The sequence below is a fragment of the Xylocopa sonorina genome, chromosome 4, assembly GCF_050948175.1.
Source record: "Xylocopa sonorina isolate GNS202 chromosome 4, iyXylSono1_principal, whole genome shotgun sequence".
NCBI classification, from domain to species: Eukaryota; Metazoa; Arthropoda; class Insecta; order Hymenoptera; family Apidae; genus Xylocopa; species Xylocopa sonorina.
In genome coordinates, this window is record NC_135196.1 from 11,856,879 (window position 1) to 11,873,364 (window position 16,486).

The 16,486-nt window shown below is 52.6% G+C and overlaps 1 protein-coding gene and 1 long non-coding RNA gene across 5 annotated transcripts in view; one reads left to right on the forward strand and one right to left on the reverse strand.

Moving 5' to 3' along the window:
• The window catches only part of LOC143423012 (uncharacterized), a 76,620-nt gene that overhangs the window by 23,340 nt on the left and 36,794 nt on the right, over positions 1 to 16,486 (reverse strand). The window lies entirely within an intron of this gene.
• The window catches only part of LOC143422984 (paired box protein Pax-6), a 58,320-nt gene that overhangs the window by 22,789 nt on the left and 19,045 nt on the right, over positions 1 to 16,486 (forward strand). For all 4 annotated transcript variants that reach the window (XM_076894007.1, XM_076894011.1, XM_076894009.1 and 1 more), the window contains exons 5-6: positions 9,821 to 10,011; positions 10,102 to 10,211. In XM_076894007.1, the coding sequence (XP_076750122.1) occupies positions 9,821 to 10,011; positions 10,102 to 10,211 (301 nt within the window). The remainder of the gene's footprint in view (positions 1 to 9,820; positions 10,012 to 10,101; positions 10,212 to 16,486) is intronic.

The window sequence follows — 16,486 nt, forward strand, 5'->3', positions numbered from 1 at the left end:
TAATTTCGTCCAAGGTTTATTTCTAAACAAATTTCGAATATTGGCTTGGTTGAAAAAGCGCGCCTAAAAAGTAAAACGAACGAACCGAGGCAATCGACGATGGGACCGGATGCGAGGCGAATCTTTCTTCTCGAACGCGAGGAATTTTGAATATCTCGAGTCTTCTCACGTACCTTCAATTCTGAATACTTTTTTCGCGTTCGTTTAATTTCCTTCTGGCTCTAAGATTTATTTATAAACAAATTTAGGATATCGGCTTGATTGAAAACGCGCGTGTAAAAAGTAAAACGAACGAACCGAGGCAATCGGGACGGGGGAAAGAAATGGAAACTGGTAGGCATTCCCTCTCGCTTTGAGAAGGATCGGGGTGCACGATCGAATGGACAATGATTTGACAAAACCGAAACGGCTGCAGGACGTGGCGTCGGATTCGAAATGTCCTGTGAAGCTTTCGCTATCCGTTTCGTCGTCGAATGCCGTTTCAGTCCCCGGTTGGATTTGAATCTGGCACCCGGCGTGGCGGACGCGTTATTGGTTTACTCGCGCCACTGATTCCGGAATACTATCAGTGGTTCTCGGCCGATTTCTTTCGGGTATCGTCCGTTCTGAAAATTGTCCGCTCGCTTTCATTTCGAGTTCGAAAGTGTCTCTGGATAATTAAAACGAAATAAAGAAAAACTGGAAAGAAATTTCGCGAGAGTTCTTTAACAATTCTAGTTCCAAGAATCTGTCCCTTTAATTTTGCACTCGTATCAAAAAAGATTAATAGTCGACGATCCTGGTCGATCGAAAGCTCGATTCAAAAGCTTTTATCCAAACTTTTCAATGGAATTTATAATTAATCCAGTAAGAAGTATATATGAATCATTACTTGATTTTAACACTGCCATTCGAACAGTTACATCCGAAGAGCAACCGTTAAATTTGAGAAACGTAGCTGCGCGAACCGCGAGGCTGGCGTTTCTTTCATTTCTAACGGGGGATCGTATAATACAACAGTGGACACGGAAAATCCGTGAGAGAGCCACTGTCAAACGAGATTACATTCGTTGAGCCGGCCAGCCTGACCGCGATCGTTCTTTCCGGGAGTTGACGTTGATGCCTCACCCCCAATGAACACTTCGAAATCACGAGTGCTCGCTGTACACCGCGTTCTCGATCTAGTGCCAAAAGTTGAAGTCGCGCTCGCGACTCTGTCCTCGTTGCGCCTGTACAAAAAAGAAAAAAGGATCCACGATGGTTCTCTAATATCGAATCAGAGTCCAACAAAAGTTACAACGACGATTTCAAACGGACAGCAGAAATTCGCGACGCTCGATGGCGTTATCGAGATAGAAATTACACCCCCTAACGTTGTAGCTTGATTTTCATGAATATTTACGTGCAACGTCAACGATACGCCAAACGACGCGACTCGTTTCCGCGGGTAATGGTTCATATCGCGTCTGTAGCCAGTGTTGTCTCCTCTCTGGCCGTGATAGGGGTTGGAAAATCACGGGCACCGCAAGGGAGTTGATTCAGGGGGATAGCACGATTTCCCGTGGTGACCAAGCGTGTCCCTGTAATTAATAGTCTCCCGCGGTGAATGGGCCTTCCCAGGGACGAGTTTGCAGGCCGTTTCTACGTGTTAGGGCAAGCTGGACGAGCGTTCGAAGGACGGTTCCTCTCTATTAGCGGTATTAACACCCGTAACCGCACCTCGCGCCACTTTCGACGCCGCGTGCTGTCTAGTTCCGCCCAAATTCCTTCTTTCCATGAGCAACGAAGATTCTCTGAAACGAAACGGAAACTAAAAATCCAGGAGCGTCCTCGAGCAACGCCTCGCGTAGACGTGCGACTCGATTATCCGATCCGATGACGGCAATATCGAGAAGCGTGACAACGACCGTTCCGCGAGTAACCGCAACGACTCGAACGGAGAAAGAAGACTTAGCGCTGTAGTGTGATGGCTGCGCGCAGCATTAGACGAGGGACGGGGGTGGTAAGGTTAGATCCGAGGCTGGTGGAAAGAGGTAAAGTAATGGATGGCTCGTAGAAGCCGAGGCGAGTGAATTGTTGGCTCCTGTACGTCCGCCTTGGAGACACCCTCAGCCTCGGCCTGGCCGCGTAAATCAATGCACCCCTTCGTCCTCTCGCGTTACCGAGCCCTCCTCGCAGCCACCAGCGCAACCCCTCTGCTCACGGCCCCGTGTGTCCTCTCACGGACCGCGCACCAGCCCTCTTCTTGGCCTCTAGACAGTGATGGGGGATGGTCGGGGGTGTCGGAGACGTCCGGCTGCTGCATTATGTATTTCTCAACGAACCGCCGCTAACTCTCACCCTTTTTCATCCCCTTGGTCCAGGCGTTCCTTCTTCCCTTCCTTTCTTTTCGTACCCCGCGATCCTCCTCTTCTTGTTGCCACCGTTTCACCGCCCTCCTCTCTCTCTCTCTCTCTCTCTCTCTCTCTCTCTCTTTCTCTCTCTCGTCGCTGCTCCCACTCGCTAGGGTGCCCCTTATTTCCATGGCTGATCCTTTACGGGGAAATGTTCGTGAAGTCTTCTTTTTCTTCCACGCGAAACGACGCGTCCCTTTTAATCACCGAACCGTCGTCCACCGGCGCACGGTGCTCTTGCGGAATTAATCCGGGGCGCAGGGTTCGTTCGTGCCGGAAGTGTACGCGAGGACGTATCGACGCGTCGTTTCCGAATCGTCCTCCGTTTCTGCCACTGATCATCCGCGTGGAGAACGCGGAGGAGCGTTACTCTTGATATGTTCTTCTGGAAAATTACGTAACGCTTTTCGATCGGACGCGGGACCAGTTTTCTTCCGACGATCGACGCCACGGCGTTTCCAGACACGCGGTATATAAGAGGACCGTTCGAAGCCTCGAGGACGAGGGATACCTCTGTCGAGGCGGTTGGCATCACTTTTAACCGGGCCGGCAACCTTATACCAGGCTGTTCAGGTTCAACCACCGTGTGGCGGCTGTCCTGTTCGATCAGAGGACGATCGACGGCCGTAAACGGCCGTGTGTCATCTTGAAGGCGAGGCATGTACGCGAACTATACGCGTACGGACCGGTATGGCAGAAGGATATCGGCTTACAGGTTGACCGATTGTCTTCGACATTTCCCTCTGAAGGCGCTATCAGACACTCTGATCTTCCGAACTTCGATTTCTTTTTTTTATTCTCTTCCTTCGTTCGCTCTCGTTCAGTCGAACTCGTCTCTTCGCTGGATCTCGATCGAATATCTCTCTTCTGGATCGTCTCGATCGTACAACTCTGCGCGAGTAGCCCCGCGTCACCTGTTATTCGCCACCCCTATCCGTCCCGCTCCGTCGCGCAACGAGACGTAATCCAGAAAATCGCGCACGTGACCGGTGCACACGAAGAGCACCCTCGAAGAGAGCTCGCCCATTGAAACCGTCGTCGGATCATATAGGAATCCGTGGGTGGCGGTGGTTGCTGGTGGCGCGTTCTCCACGGTGCCTCCTACAGGAGGCAATAACGCGCGACGCGTACCGCCGCCCTCCACCCCTATATTTCCGCCGCTGTTGAACCCCCGTCGCGTTCCTAAATACCGCATCCCTCCCTCTCGAACCACCGCCGCGCGGACATCTTAGAGGCGGGCAGAGCCCTTCTATCGCCGCCGAAAACTACCCTCCAGTCGTTCCAGATTAAAAGCTGTGATTATACGTGGCATCAGGCGCCTAACACTCTGCGATCTTTTCGTCGAGCGGGAGCAGACAGAGAGAATGGGAACGGGCTAGAGGACTGGAAAGAGAAAGAGGGTGGACGCGGGGTTCTCTGTTTCATCTCTGGTCCTGCTCTGGCTCGTGGCTGTTTCACGTTCTATTTTACAATCGGCCTTTCATATCTCTTCTTCGCTCGCACGTTCCGCTCTCTGCGCCTCTCTTGCTTCATTCTATCCTTGGTTCCGTGCTTTTCTCTCCCTCTCTCTCTCTCTCTCTCTCTCTCTCTCTCTCTCTCTGTCCGTTTAAATTGCGAATGCCGTGCGTTCCTCGACTTCTATTTAAATGTAATTTGTATCTTGCCCGCGCGATCGCTGCTACCCGCCCGCCCCCTCTATTTCCGCCCCGTCTTTCTTTCATGGTTCCCCGTTTGTAGGGGGTACCACTGTGTATTTTCGCCAAAGTATCCCGTCTCTTGTACGCGCGTTCGTTTCGTGCTCGAAACAGCGTGGCAGGATAAGGTCGCGACGAATCCTCGACGCGCTTTTTTATTTTCAACGCGAACAAGTTTTCGCAGTCGCGTTCTTTTTGTATGGAAAAAGCTCTCGACCATTCAGGCGCGTCGCAAGAAAGCGTCGCCCCGTCTCCAACGTAATTTCCTCGCTATAACACACACACACACACACACGGCGTTTTCGTTAGAGCAGCGATATCCGCGATCGAGGGCTCAGGTCCAAGTTTCTTCGTGGGGTCTGAACGATAAATCAAAGCAACGGCGATAACTCGTGGAATAATGGCCAGGTAGATAACGATACACGGGAAAGGATCATCTACGCTCGAAGGGAATTGATTCCCAGCTACTTTCACGGCTCGTTCCAGACGACGCGATCCCATATCGCACGGGGTAGTTAATTTATATCGCGGCGACTCGATTGCTGACCCTTTATTAAACCTTCCATTCGGCCAGGATACAATCGAGTGTAAGTAAATCGATTCCGTTCTTTCTTTCTCGATTCCATTCTCGCGAGAATTTCGCGAGGCGTATGTATGAACCCTTGAGAGAATCGACGAAAACTAACATCCACAGCGTTCAAACTTAGGAGACATCAGAAATCACGTTTTATCGAGTATCGTAAAAAAATCGTAGCTACGGATCGCAACACCAATACGACCATCGACGTCACCGCTTTCGTTACTAAAAAAGAAGGGTGGTGGAAATGTTTGGGAGCGGTCAGATCGAGTTAACCAGGGGTCGAGTCACGTCAGAGGCGCATAATAGAACTGTCAACCTCGCACAATCGCCAGGCACGCGTTCTCCGCATCTCTTCTCTTCGTTTTTTTTCTCCTTTCGCTCTCCTCTCTCGACTCGCTCTCCTTCGACTTGATCCAGCCGGGATTTCCCACGCAGGGTGGCCGTGCGATACCGCCACGGCCTGGGGTGCAAGATTTATATTGCAAATCGGCGTATCGACGCGTGCCGGACCGGTTCACCCCAGCCTCGACGTTGCTCGAATTCGTCGCGATCGCAATTGGGAATAATCGCCGAGAAATTGCACCGTTCGCCTGTTTTACGATCCCGTGGGAGCGTTCGTGGCCGCGCGAGACGATCGCGCGACGAGCAAGGCTAGCACGCCAATTAATCGCGAGCAATTAGCCGCTTATCGCTAGCCAAAGAGTTGCAGAGCTGGTTGAAAGACACATCTGACTCGGTTCTAACGCGATTCTCGCTTTTTCGTACGACAAACTCGAACAACCCCCGCGCGATCGAACGCGGAACGAATTGATTGCGTTACACGAGGGTCGACTGTACACACGTTATCTAACGATCACGTCGAATTAGCCTGTATGCAGACACACAGCTTGAAACTCAAACAGCAGCTAGATCGTGGCGCAATAAGGGGCGCGTTAAATCGTTATCGGGTGTCGAACAGAGGAAACCGCGTAACGCGATAAACTCTTATTACTCCGCGACGTGTGCCAGTCGATTCAGAAGTCGCGTAACCCGTGATTTAGACGCTTGGCAGCGTCCTCTTCGTCTCTCTCGGTGCAGAGGGGTGATTTAATGGCAGGTTACACGACACTTTGCGCGTCCAAATTACCACTCTCGAGTAAACCAGAAGCACGTGCGTCAGAAGAATGAAACGTTGTCCAATTTATGAACGCGATTCTCTAGTTTATTTCCTCCGCTTCTCGAAATTAACCCCGCGACGAGAGCCTCGCATCCGGCTCGATTAATCGCGACCCAGCGGTGGGGTCGAGGGAAAAAGGAGCGAAACAAGAGGAACGCTACAGGGAACGTGTCATCGTTTCTTCGTTGAATGCCTCGAACAAAGCAGTCGGCGTTATCGCCGCGTTGATTTATCGCCCTCGTAGGGGGTGCGCGCGCGATAGCTTTGGTTATTGAGAACAGGATACGAGCCGACGAGTCGTTCGACGAGAACGCGACGAGAACGCGACGATGGCGACGTCCTGCTAGATTTCTCCACCCTTTAACCAAAAGAAAGCGAGAAAGAGAGAGATTTTCACGACTTTTAAATAACCCTCGTAAAAGCAGCTTTGACCAGCCGGCGCGGAACTGCCACCACCGCTGGCTCTCAGGATGTTTCCGTCATAATAAACCCGCGGCGTGTACGGATCTCGTTCAAGGGAGCCCCAGGATAACGGAAGTCAACTGGATGGCTCGCACCCCTCGTTTCTTCCGCCTCTCCTCGTTTAATACACTCGAGACCCGGCGCGCGAGCGCGGGGACGACAGGAAATACGCGACTACCGCGGATAAGCACTCGTAAAAATTGCGCTCGTGTGTTACACGAGCATAAACAGTGTCCGCGTTCGAGGATAACGCTCGCGATACCATCCAGACATAGTGTGAGAGATACGTTGCAATGGATTGGCGATGACTTAGCTGCTTCTGTTTCTACGAATGAATTTTCACCCTTTCCTTCTTTTCTTCGAATGAGAGATAGGGGGTGGCGCGTTGCTACTCGATCTGTGAAAGAGAAGAAGAAATTGGTCGTTGATGTTCTTAGAGAAATGAAGTTTGTCGTAATACGCGATTAACGTGTATCATACCGTTGGTGAACCGTGGACGGTTCGCGTTATAATGGACACAATGGGGTCCCAGATATTATCCGTGGCTCGTGCAAAGAACGACACGTGGCGGACACACTGGAACGCGCTGGCGGAAGAATCCGGCGGATCGATGAAATTAGCATGAACCGTGACGAGGGTGGTCGAAAAGGGTGCCGGATAGAGACGTCATAATATTATCCTCGTGTAATTCGAAACGATTCGATAACGATGATAATTCGACGGTAATACGGATCATCTCGAAACAATGGCATTTGCGTCGCGCACGGGACGAGCCACTTCGAAATTAATGCCCATTGAACGCGAGAAGCGAGTCCTTGGCTGGCGATGCGCTGGATGGAAAAAGTTGATCGTGGAAACTTGCGAAACTCTGACGGTACAACCGTTTAAATGGCGCGAGGAGGATTATTGTCGCTTAACAAAAGCGAGTTCGTCGAGCAAACTCGAAACTCTCGAGCGTTACGTTCGACCCCAAGGCGCACGATGGACGCGTCAAGCGGAAGTCGCTGACTCGAGCAACAATAACTCCGCGTCCATGAAAACAGAGGGCGTACCGCGAAACTCTTTTCTTCTCCTGGTCCAGCGATCGCGTGCATGAATATGTGTCACCGATCTCAATTCCCGGCAAGTGGTTCTCGCTAATAAAGCGTGCCGCACAAAGCGTCCTCGGATCGATTTCTAGTGCGGATTGTCACGATAACGACGAGGGTGAGAGGGGGCGACGAATGTCGTCGGGGTGGCGCGCGGCGAAAGGATATCCGCGGTGAATAAAGAGGAGAATAAAAACGAAAGAAAAAAAAAGAAAAAGGAGGAAAAAAAGACCGACCAAACAGCCAGGACACTCGATGTCACGGCGCGATTGTCGTTTGACTGGCACCCGTTCTTTGGTACCTCGGCTTTGTCGCGGGGTAGAAACCTCCTTGTGCCGCAACGACTTCTCATTGTGTCGAACTTGTGACGTCGAGGAGTCACTCGACGTGGACGCTTTTGTACAGTCCGCGGTGTCGCGTTAAGACCACAGCCGGAGGAAACGTCTGTGTTCGACTTGACAGCGGAAAATTGGACGTTTCGTTCGCAGTTGTGTAAAACGCGTGGGAGAGACGTCTCCAGCGTTATTTTTAATCGATACACGAGAGGACACCTCGACGTCCGTTCGCACCAAAAAATGCGCCTCGCGGGGCGTTGGTTGTATAATATAAGACGAGGTGGAGGAGAAGCAGGAGGCAGGGTCCAGGACGTCGAAGGACATCGAAGCCAAGTCGAGGGAGAGACTATCAGCGACGTCTGTTTCGTGTTTGGGACGTGTCGGTGATATCGGTGGGTTTCGCGTGTGCACCGAGGGGGATGACAGTGCTCCGCTCGTGGGTCCGAGATGTCAGCTCGTTTCAACGCCGCGGAACCCTGACACCGGGTCTAACAAACCTCGGGGAACGAAAATCTCCCATGGCCAATCCCAGAACTCCGTGATCCTTGGACACGCGGTTCCTCCTCTGCTCGCGTCATCTTTCTTCGCCCGCGACGCGAGTCGTTCCCCTTGGGAATTTCGAGTTTATCCAATTATTATTTCGCCCTGCGCTCTTTCTCAGAAAAAAAAAAAAGAACTCGATGAAACCTCGAACAACGAATCTATACTAATTACCCTGTGGGGTGGTGCGTTCGATACGGAGAACAGAGAGGTTTTCTATCCAGCCGCGTTGAAAAGTTTAGCACGCGAACAGGTCGGCGACGGGAGGTAACTACAGCGGTCTCAGGGGAATAAATTGCGAAACTATCGGCAGCAGGAGAACACGTACCGCTTTAGTTGGCGGGAATTCTTTTACGACTTGGCCCGGGGATTTATACGAGCTGTAAGTGACAGAACCCTAGAGAAGCCAGCGAGCGCCAGCCGCGGAGGATAAATAAAAGATACGACGCCGTGGCGAACGGAAGGCGTATGCAGGTTCCGCGTCGTAACGGTATACCATTTCCCAGCCGCGTGTCCGACGATAAAATAATAAAAAAAGAGTACAAAAAAGAAAGTTATAATCGATATGGCTCGAAACTGGCTGCGAGGGAGTGTCTCGAGGAAACGAGGACACGATTTTCGACGTGAAACGAACCGAAGACGGGGTTAATCTTCGTCTATATCGGGCGAACTTATAATTTCACCGCGTTACTCGTCGTCGACGCGTGCATGGGAAGGCGTTTAAGCGATCGATACGTGAGACGCGTACCACTTGTGCGAGAGGTATTTCATTTCGACAAGCGGAAAATTTCCGCTCGATTCGAAGGAAGACGCGGATGGAAATTGGTATACGGATACGAGCCGCGTATAGCGTCGATATCGTTGGATACGGTATCGGTCGTGTTGGTGGCCCGTGCACACGTGTTTCGCGCCGCAGACGCGCGAGTGCGTACTTAGCTTGGCAGAAGCCAAACTCCCCTTGGAGTGACGCGAGACGGATATAATTGAAGGCAGAGGTAATTAACTCCCTCGTGGAGCGCACACCGCTCACCGCATCGTTTTAATTACTGCTCTCATCGCATTTCATCGGGCAGAAGCGCTCTCTCGCCACCCTGCCTCTCTCCTAAACTCTTCCCTCTCTCTCTCTTTCTCTCTCGCTCTCTCTCTCTCTCTCTCTCGAGATACGGTTCTAGCCTGGCACGGAAACGGATACGCGTTTCGTGCTTATAACAAATCCGATGCCTCTCGAGCCAATATGCAATCTCCTAAAGCCGTCCCTGGGAGCTGCTACCGCGCGAATAAACGTGATTGGAAGTAAGTACGCGTGGCTGTGTGTCTCTCTGTTTCCTCCGCGAGTTGTTCCCTTTTTCTATTTGTCTCCATCTCACCCTACCGAGAGCGCGTCCCTTGGCTCGTGTTACCCCGTTTGCTCCCGTTCTCTCCCCGTGGGAGTCTTTGGATTTGGTTTTAACGCGACGCCTGACGAGGTTCGCCATCACGGCTAATTTGGTCACCCTGCGACACTCGTGGCAAACTCGTGGCGTTCCTCTATACGCTGCGCGCGTTAATTAAAGCGCTCGAGGGGTGACTGATTCTCGCCGTTTCTGATTTCAGGTGTCGTCGATCAATAGGGTGTTGAGAAATCTGGCAGCGCAAAAGGAGCAACGACAGCAACAGCAGCAGCAACAGCAAGGGGTAGCTGCGGTTGGCGTCGGGGTGGGCGCTGGCAGTCCAGCCGAGAGCGTCTACGACAAGCTGAGGCTACTCAACGGTCAGACCACCGGATGGCCCAGGCCCAATCCATGGTGAGAGCCTGCTCGAGAGATGTAGAATAGAATCTGCGTTATCGTTCAACGAATTCCTTGTGACGCTTTTAAATCTTGTTCTGGCGTCAGGTATCCCTCCGGAGCTGGTAGTCCGTTTCCATCTCTGCAGCCTAGTCTGAGTCCAAGCCACTGTACAGCCTTACCGCCGGATCCTGCGGACATTCTGCACGCGAAAAAAGGTAAGACGAGGCGGAACCGATAAAATCGTCCTTCGGAAAATTATTCAGTAAACTATTGGTGTCATCCTCTGGCAAACTGTTACTCGGACAATCGCGTTAGTGGCCGGTTCGAATCGCGATTATCCGCACCCCTCGCGAAAAGCAACATCGAACAGGATTTTCGAAATAATCCACACCTCGCGGAGAATCAGGACGCGACGTGCGCTCGAAATTTCCCGCGCATACCGAAAACTCGCGCGAACAACCGCGATCGGAAACGCTCGCGCGATACAGGGTTCGCACGCGCAGCGAAAGTGGCCAGTGGTGAGAAAGCCAGGCGAGCGGTGGTGAACATTGCGCGCCAGGGGCAGCAGGAAGCCAGGGGGTGGTTGCGTTTACGAGAACGGGTGGGAAGAGACGGCCGTCGAGCGGCGCGTTTTAATTAATTAATCTGCCCGGCTGAAACGATACTAATATCAATGTAATTCCGCCGGCGGGTCCCGCGGTTTGCCGCATGCGTGTGCAGCGCTTTTCCGGTAATAATTGTTACGTTTAAGCGGAACGAGAAGGACAGAGACGCGAGCGGCGCGTCGAGGGTGGACGGGCGGTGGGGTTGAAACGCGGTGGTTGCAGTCGACCGACCAACCCGCACGAAATTGTAACTCGACCGACGGAATATTCTCTCTCGCACCAGCTACAGACCCCTCGCTTCGCCCTGCCGCGAACCTTGTTTGCCTCTCTTTCATCGTACGCGAGCGTGTGCACGCGTGTTCCCTTTGGCGGCACATCAAACGCGCGACTTCTTTTCGCCCGGCCGTTTTCCCGCCAGGGTGGCGAGACCGGTGTCACGAGCAGCGAAAAACGAACGCGTGCGTTCGCCAGCAGGTTCCGTGCAGTTTTCGCGTGGAGACGTTCTCGATTTTCATCGACGAACAATCGTTCGTTCAGCCGCTAACGAATCTGGCGAACAACCCTTCTTGGTCATCGTTCAAGATGAATTTCAGCGCCTTCTCGCGATGCTTTCTTAATCGAGATCGACTGGAACCAGAACGCGTTATTATTTTGTATTCCGAGAGGGTAAAGAGGGATACAATCAAATATGGTAACTGTTGCGAACGCTCAACCACACGCGGACCCCGGGGGCCGGATTATCTCCGCGTAGCTGCGGGCTCGCCACCGTTTATAGGATAACCCGTGTCAGGAGGGTGGTTTCTATCCCTTTCTCTCGCTAACCCCCACGTATCGTTCTCTCGTTTCGTCCGCAGCTGCTTTCCCTGTGCTGCGTCTGAGATTCGTGGGTTGGAACGTCCTCGTCCTTGGGGGGTTTTCTTCCCTCGCGCGGCGTTTCGATAGCGACCGATTCCGAGAGACGCGGCTCGCCCCGGGCCAATCAGAAACGACAACTGGCACCCTGTTCCGTGGAGCAAAGCGAAAGCAGATTATGGCGCAATCATCGCGCCGTACCTCTGGCGTGGGTTCCTCGCAGTCGCTGCCGTGGGTGGCCTGGGGTGCCCTCGTGTCGTCGCTCCTTTCGTCGGTAACGAGTTGTAGCGTTGCGTCGATGATAAACGGTTGCGTTCGCAGAATCTTCCTTCTGATCGAACTTTTCCGTCGAATTTCGTAGTCGAACGATATTGGCGTGGTTTGCGTTAGTTTGTTGCTCTCTCTCTCTCTCTCTCTCTCTCTCTCGAACAACCCCCGAAGCGGTATCTCGTTCCTCTGAAAAATATGAGAAAAGTGATAGCGTTAGTGTAAAAGCCAAGGCAAAAAACACCTCGACGTCGCAACTGGCATCCGTTTTATCCACCGCCGTCGCCGTCGTCGTCGTCGTCGTCGTCGTCGTCGTCATCGTCGGTATCGGCGGGGTGTCTGCTGAGGCCGATCCACAATGCATCCCCGAGTTGCATTGTGCCGATTGCACGAGACACGGTCCCGGACGAGACGAGACGAATGCAGAAGAATTCTATGAGAGAGGGTGGCGAGAAAAGAGAGGACGCTCGGATAAAGCCAGGGGCGGAGCGAGAGAGACGGGGCGAACGGCAGAGACGGCGAACAAGGGAGGAGAAGAAAGAAAGGAGACAAGGGCGCAAAGAGACTCCGTGCTCGATCGAAACGAAAGGGGTTCAGGTCGTATGGGCATTGTTTTTTCACCTCTCGGGTCCCGTGCTACGATACGAACGACAGGGGAGTGCAGAAAAGGAAAAAAAAAAACTAGAGAAGCCAAGGGAAAAAATAGAAAGAGGACACGAGTCCTGAATGCCATCCCAGAATATTCAATATCTCCGACATGTCGCCGACGCGATCGCGTCCTCGTTGCCATTGGAGAAATTGATTTCCCGATCGATCGCCATTCCTGGTGGTACGCTGGTCGATGTAACTCCGTCGTCGTCGGTCGCGAATCAAATTTAGTTCGCGTTATCAATTATTTCGACATTAATTGCAATCCTCGACGCGATTATTAAACGCGACACGCGCGATGGGAGGGAATTTAGGGCATCGCCAGTCGGGTCCCCGGCTCGACGATACGCCGCAGAGGCAAACGCCAAGAAATTAATTACCCAAAGTGAAGCAAACCTCGGCGTCTCAGTTAGAACGGCAGCAAAACGGTTCTTCAAAGTGAGCCCACATCTTTCGCCTCGTAACCCAGCAACGTCTCTTCGTTCATAGAACGTGTATGAAGGAAAAGGAGAAAAACGGAAAAAGGAAAAGAAACTGGTCGCTTCGTTTCGCGGGTGACGTTCATTCCGCCCTCTGGTCCCAAGTGATTTCGTTCTTCCGGTACAGTTCCATCCGAACAACTCTCGGAACAGAAACCTCCGCGGTGCGTTGGTTGATCTCTTCTCGAGGTAGAGAGATAAAACAATATAATGGCCACGCGGTGCACCCTCCGCCAGGAGACCCACAGCGTACTGAGAACATTATCGTCGACCTCTCTGTATCTGCTGCGCCCGATCTCTCTTCACCTCTTTCTTTCTTTCTTCCTTTCAATATCCACATCCTCCAGCTCCGTCTCACCCTTTTTCCTCTTTCCTCGTCATTTTTTCTCCTCGCATGCTCTCGTTCCCGTCGGCGCTGGTTGAACGTCGTCTTCTGGAGCCCTCCGTGTCCCAGTAGGTAGGCACGTTGCAACGATGCAAAACCCTTTATCGTCGAGCAGGACAATAGTGGAGACCTCTCTCTCTCTCTCTCTCTCTTTCTCTCTCTCTCTCTCTCTCTCTCTCTCTCTGTGGCTGTGCCCCGTTGTCGTCGACGACTACGCCCGGCATCGTCCTCGTTGTCCCGGTTGTTCTTGCCTGGCGTCACCGACGACGTGGATCCTCGTGGAAACGCGCGATCCGCGTATTAATGGTTCCCCGATAGCTTTTGTGCGAACGACCTCTCTAACTCTCTCTCTCTCTCTCTCTTTCTCTCCCTTCCTCTCTGTTTCTCGTTCTAGAATGGTGGATCCTTTGCATGGGCCACGGAGAAAAGGAGAAGTTTTTCCAGAGTGAAATTCGGAGACTTCCTTTTTTTTCCCCTTTTTATTTATTTCTCTTCTTTTTTTTTTACCTCTCCTTTCTTCCTTTTCTGTTCTCGTGGCCGCCGTCTTTTTCTCGTTTTGTTTCTAACTTTCATTGTCTCGCTTGAAAACGAACGAGTTCGAATGGGAAACAACGGCGGGCAGAACGATGGTGTCGCGGTCGATCGCTGGTTGAATCGTTCACGGTGCTCGAGACTTCAGAAAACCGGAACGACCAATTAACTCCAGCCCCGATGAATCTTCGAACGTCGTCCAATAAAATCGCCCAAGGTCTGACTCCAAGTACGTAACACGGATACGTTAATGTTCCGTCCAATTTCTAATTTCCTCCGCATCCTCGAGGACCGATGAACATCGCTCGAGGACCACTCGGCAGTGCCCACTCGGCGATCCACTCGAAACGTCGCTCGCTGGATCATTATTCGAAGCAACAGCGAGTAGGGAGTTTCCAGTAGGGGTTGTCGCGTTTCTACGAGCTAAAACATTCGATTCTTCGTAAAAGTTCGACGCGCGAATCCGAACGAACGACTCAAAACAGTTTACCATTACCATCCCCGACATTGGCTACTCGTTTCAACCCCCAAACACGAACTCGTCTGTCTCTCAATCTTAAAGACATTCCACTGGGAAAAACACGTTCCACGACGCCAGAGAGCCTCGTCGCGCGAAACAGACGCGTACTCGCAAGGTTTCCACCAGCGATCCCTGTCGATCGAGCCGGGAGAGCCTCGCGGCAGCGTCGCCGGAGAAACTCTATGCATTGGATTCGCAGGTCAGTGGGTTGTCGCGTCGAGTCATTCAGACCGGTGTCACCAGCGCTCGATTTATCGTGTTCGTCAATCTTGGAAGACTGACCTCCCGTCGCGGCTCCGGTTACCGTTCCACGATGACGTACACCGCACAACCCTTCGGCCAGCCGCGGCGCGTTATCCTGCCGAGCACGCTCCTTTGTCTCCCGTTTTATTCCGCTCCGCGGCGATGGACGAGGGACGTCGATGAATATCTACGCCGTCGAGCGGACGATAAAAACCCTGGCCATTCCGTGATCGCGGGTCCTGTGCACCGCAACGATCTCGTACGCGTGTACACACGACCGTTCGCCAAGGCGCGCCCGTTGCCATTACGCGTACCGAATGTCGTTCCTTTCGGTTAAATCCTGCGAAATTTCTCCTCGACATTCTTCCACGCCCACGATCTATCACCTGAGAGATCTAGAATGTAATAAACGCGACGCGTTAACTTGTTAACGGGGTTTCGTCGAAATCCTTGGCGATTAAATGAAAGGTACCATTTATATACTCCGCGGCGAAAGTCGATCGACTCGCAGGGCGGACGGTTCGAGCAAAACGCATCGTCGAGCTTTTGCGGTGAACCGTGCGCGTGGAAGCTCTGCGGTTTCCCGCAGAGAGAAAAGTTGGCCCGTATCCCGTGGCTATCTCCGTTCTGCCTGCGTACGCGTACGCGTGTAAACGGTACCAGTCGAGAGAAATAACGACGAGTTCTCCTCTCGCTCTCTCGCTCGCGATTCGTCCACTCGCGTGTACGGTACACGCGAGGGCGCGCGCACGCGGTTTTGCGAACGCGAGAATCGTTCCAGCCGCGGTCTGCGCTATTACGAATTCCCGACCGCATCTAGAAATCGTTGGTCGAGGAAAAATCCTTTCGTTTCGTGCCGGCTGGAAAATACAGGCCGGAATTCGCAGATGAAATTCCGCGCGCGGTCGCTACAAATACGTGATCGGATACACCGATGTTCCCGCTGACCACGGGGCTGGACTGGGCGGTTTCGATGTGCCTGTGTATCGGCTGTTTTCGAACGTGCCTCGAGCGTTCCTCCCAGGGCGGAGACCCTGGCAAGACTCAATTTTATGCCCGAACTCGCGCGTTACGGCGACGTGACTTCGATCGAGCAACGACAGGCTTAAGACTCTCCTATTTTATGGCACAACTCGCGGATATCTGAGACACTCGAAACTCTGCACAAATTTCGAGAAAGACTAGACGCTATTTAACGCGTGCGTCAAATTGTTCCCTGGCAAAGCGATAATCTCGTCCACTCGTCGGTTTTCAAGCCGAAAAACAATATCTCGCTGGCCACGACGATCAATCTTCCGCTTTACCTAACTCTTTCCCCGTAGCAAAGTCGCAACAATGAAGATCTATCCGTCTTCATCCGGGTCTCCGGTGGTACGTAACTCTTTTTGACGCGGAGGCAGCTCGTCGAGCGTGCTATGCTCGATCGAGGGAATCGCGCGAGAGGGTGACAAAGTGTCTCAGCCGCGGACGGGATAAGAAGAAGAGGAGCGATGGGGGGAGAGCCGTTTGCGGAGGTGAGGCTCCGTTCCTTAGCCACCGTTTGCGGAGGTGAAGGGTGTATGGGACTAGGGTTGACTGATCTGCCTCGTAATGCCAATCGATACACACACGCGCGATCTACTCTCTCTCTCTCTCTCTTTCTCAGACGGTCTTTTAGGCAACGTTCACACGGCTGGTACGTGGAGCGTAGCCGAGAAACCCCGTGCGCGTTCGCGCGGGGGATGAATGTAACGTGACTCGCGTATGAATAATGCCGGGTACGTGTTACGTGTGTATAAAGAGCGGCGTCGTACGGGGATCCGCTCTGTAAAAGGCACTCCGTCTGCGACTTCCGTGTTTCGAGCCGCGGGCGGAGACGTTGGGAGGAGGCGCGGTTTAAAGGGAGTCGTCAACAACCCCTTGGAATTTTTCTCTCTCTTTTCTTCTTCTTCCGGTTTCTCGTTTCCCTTTCCGTTTGGTT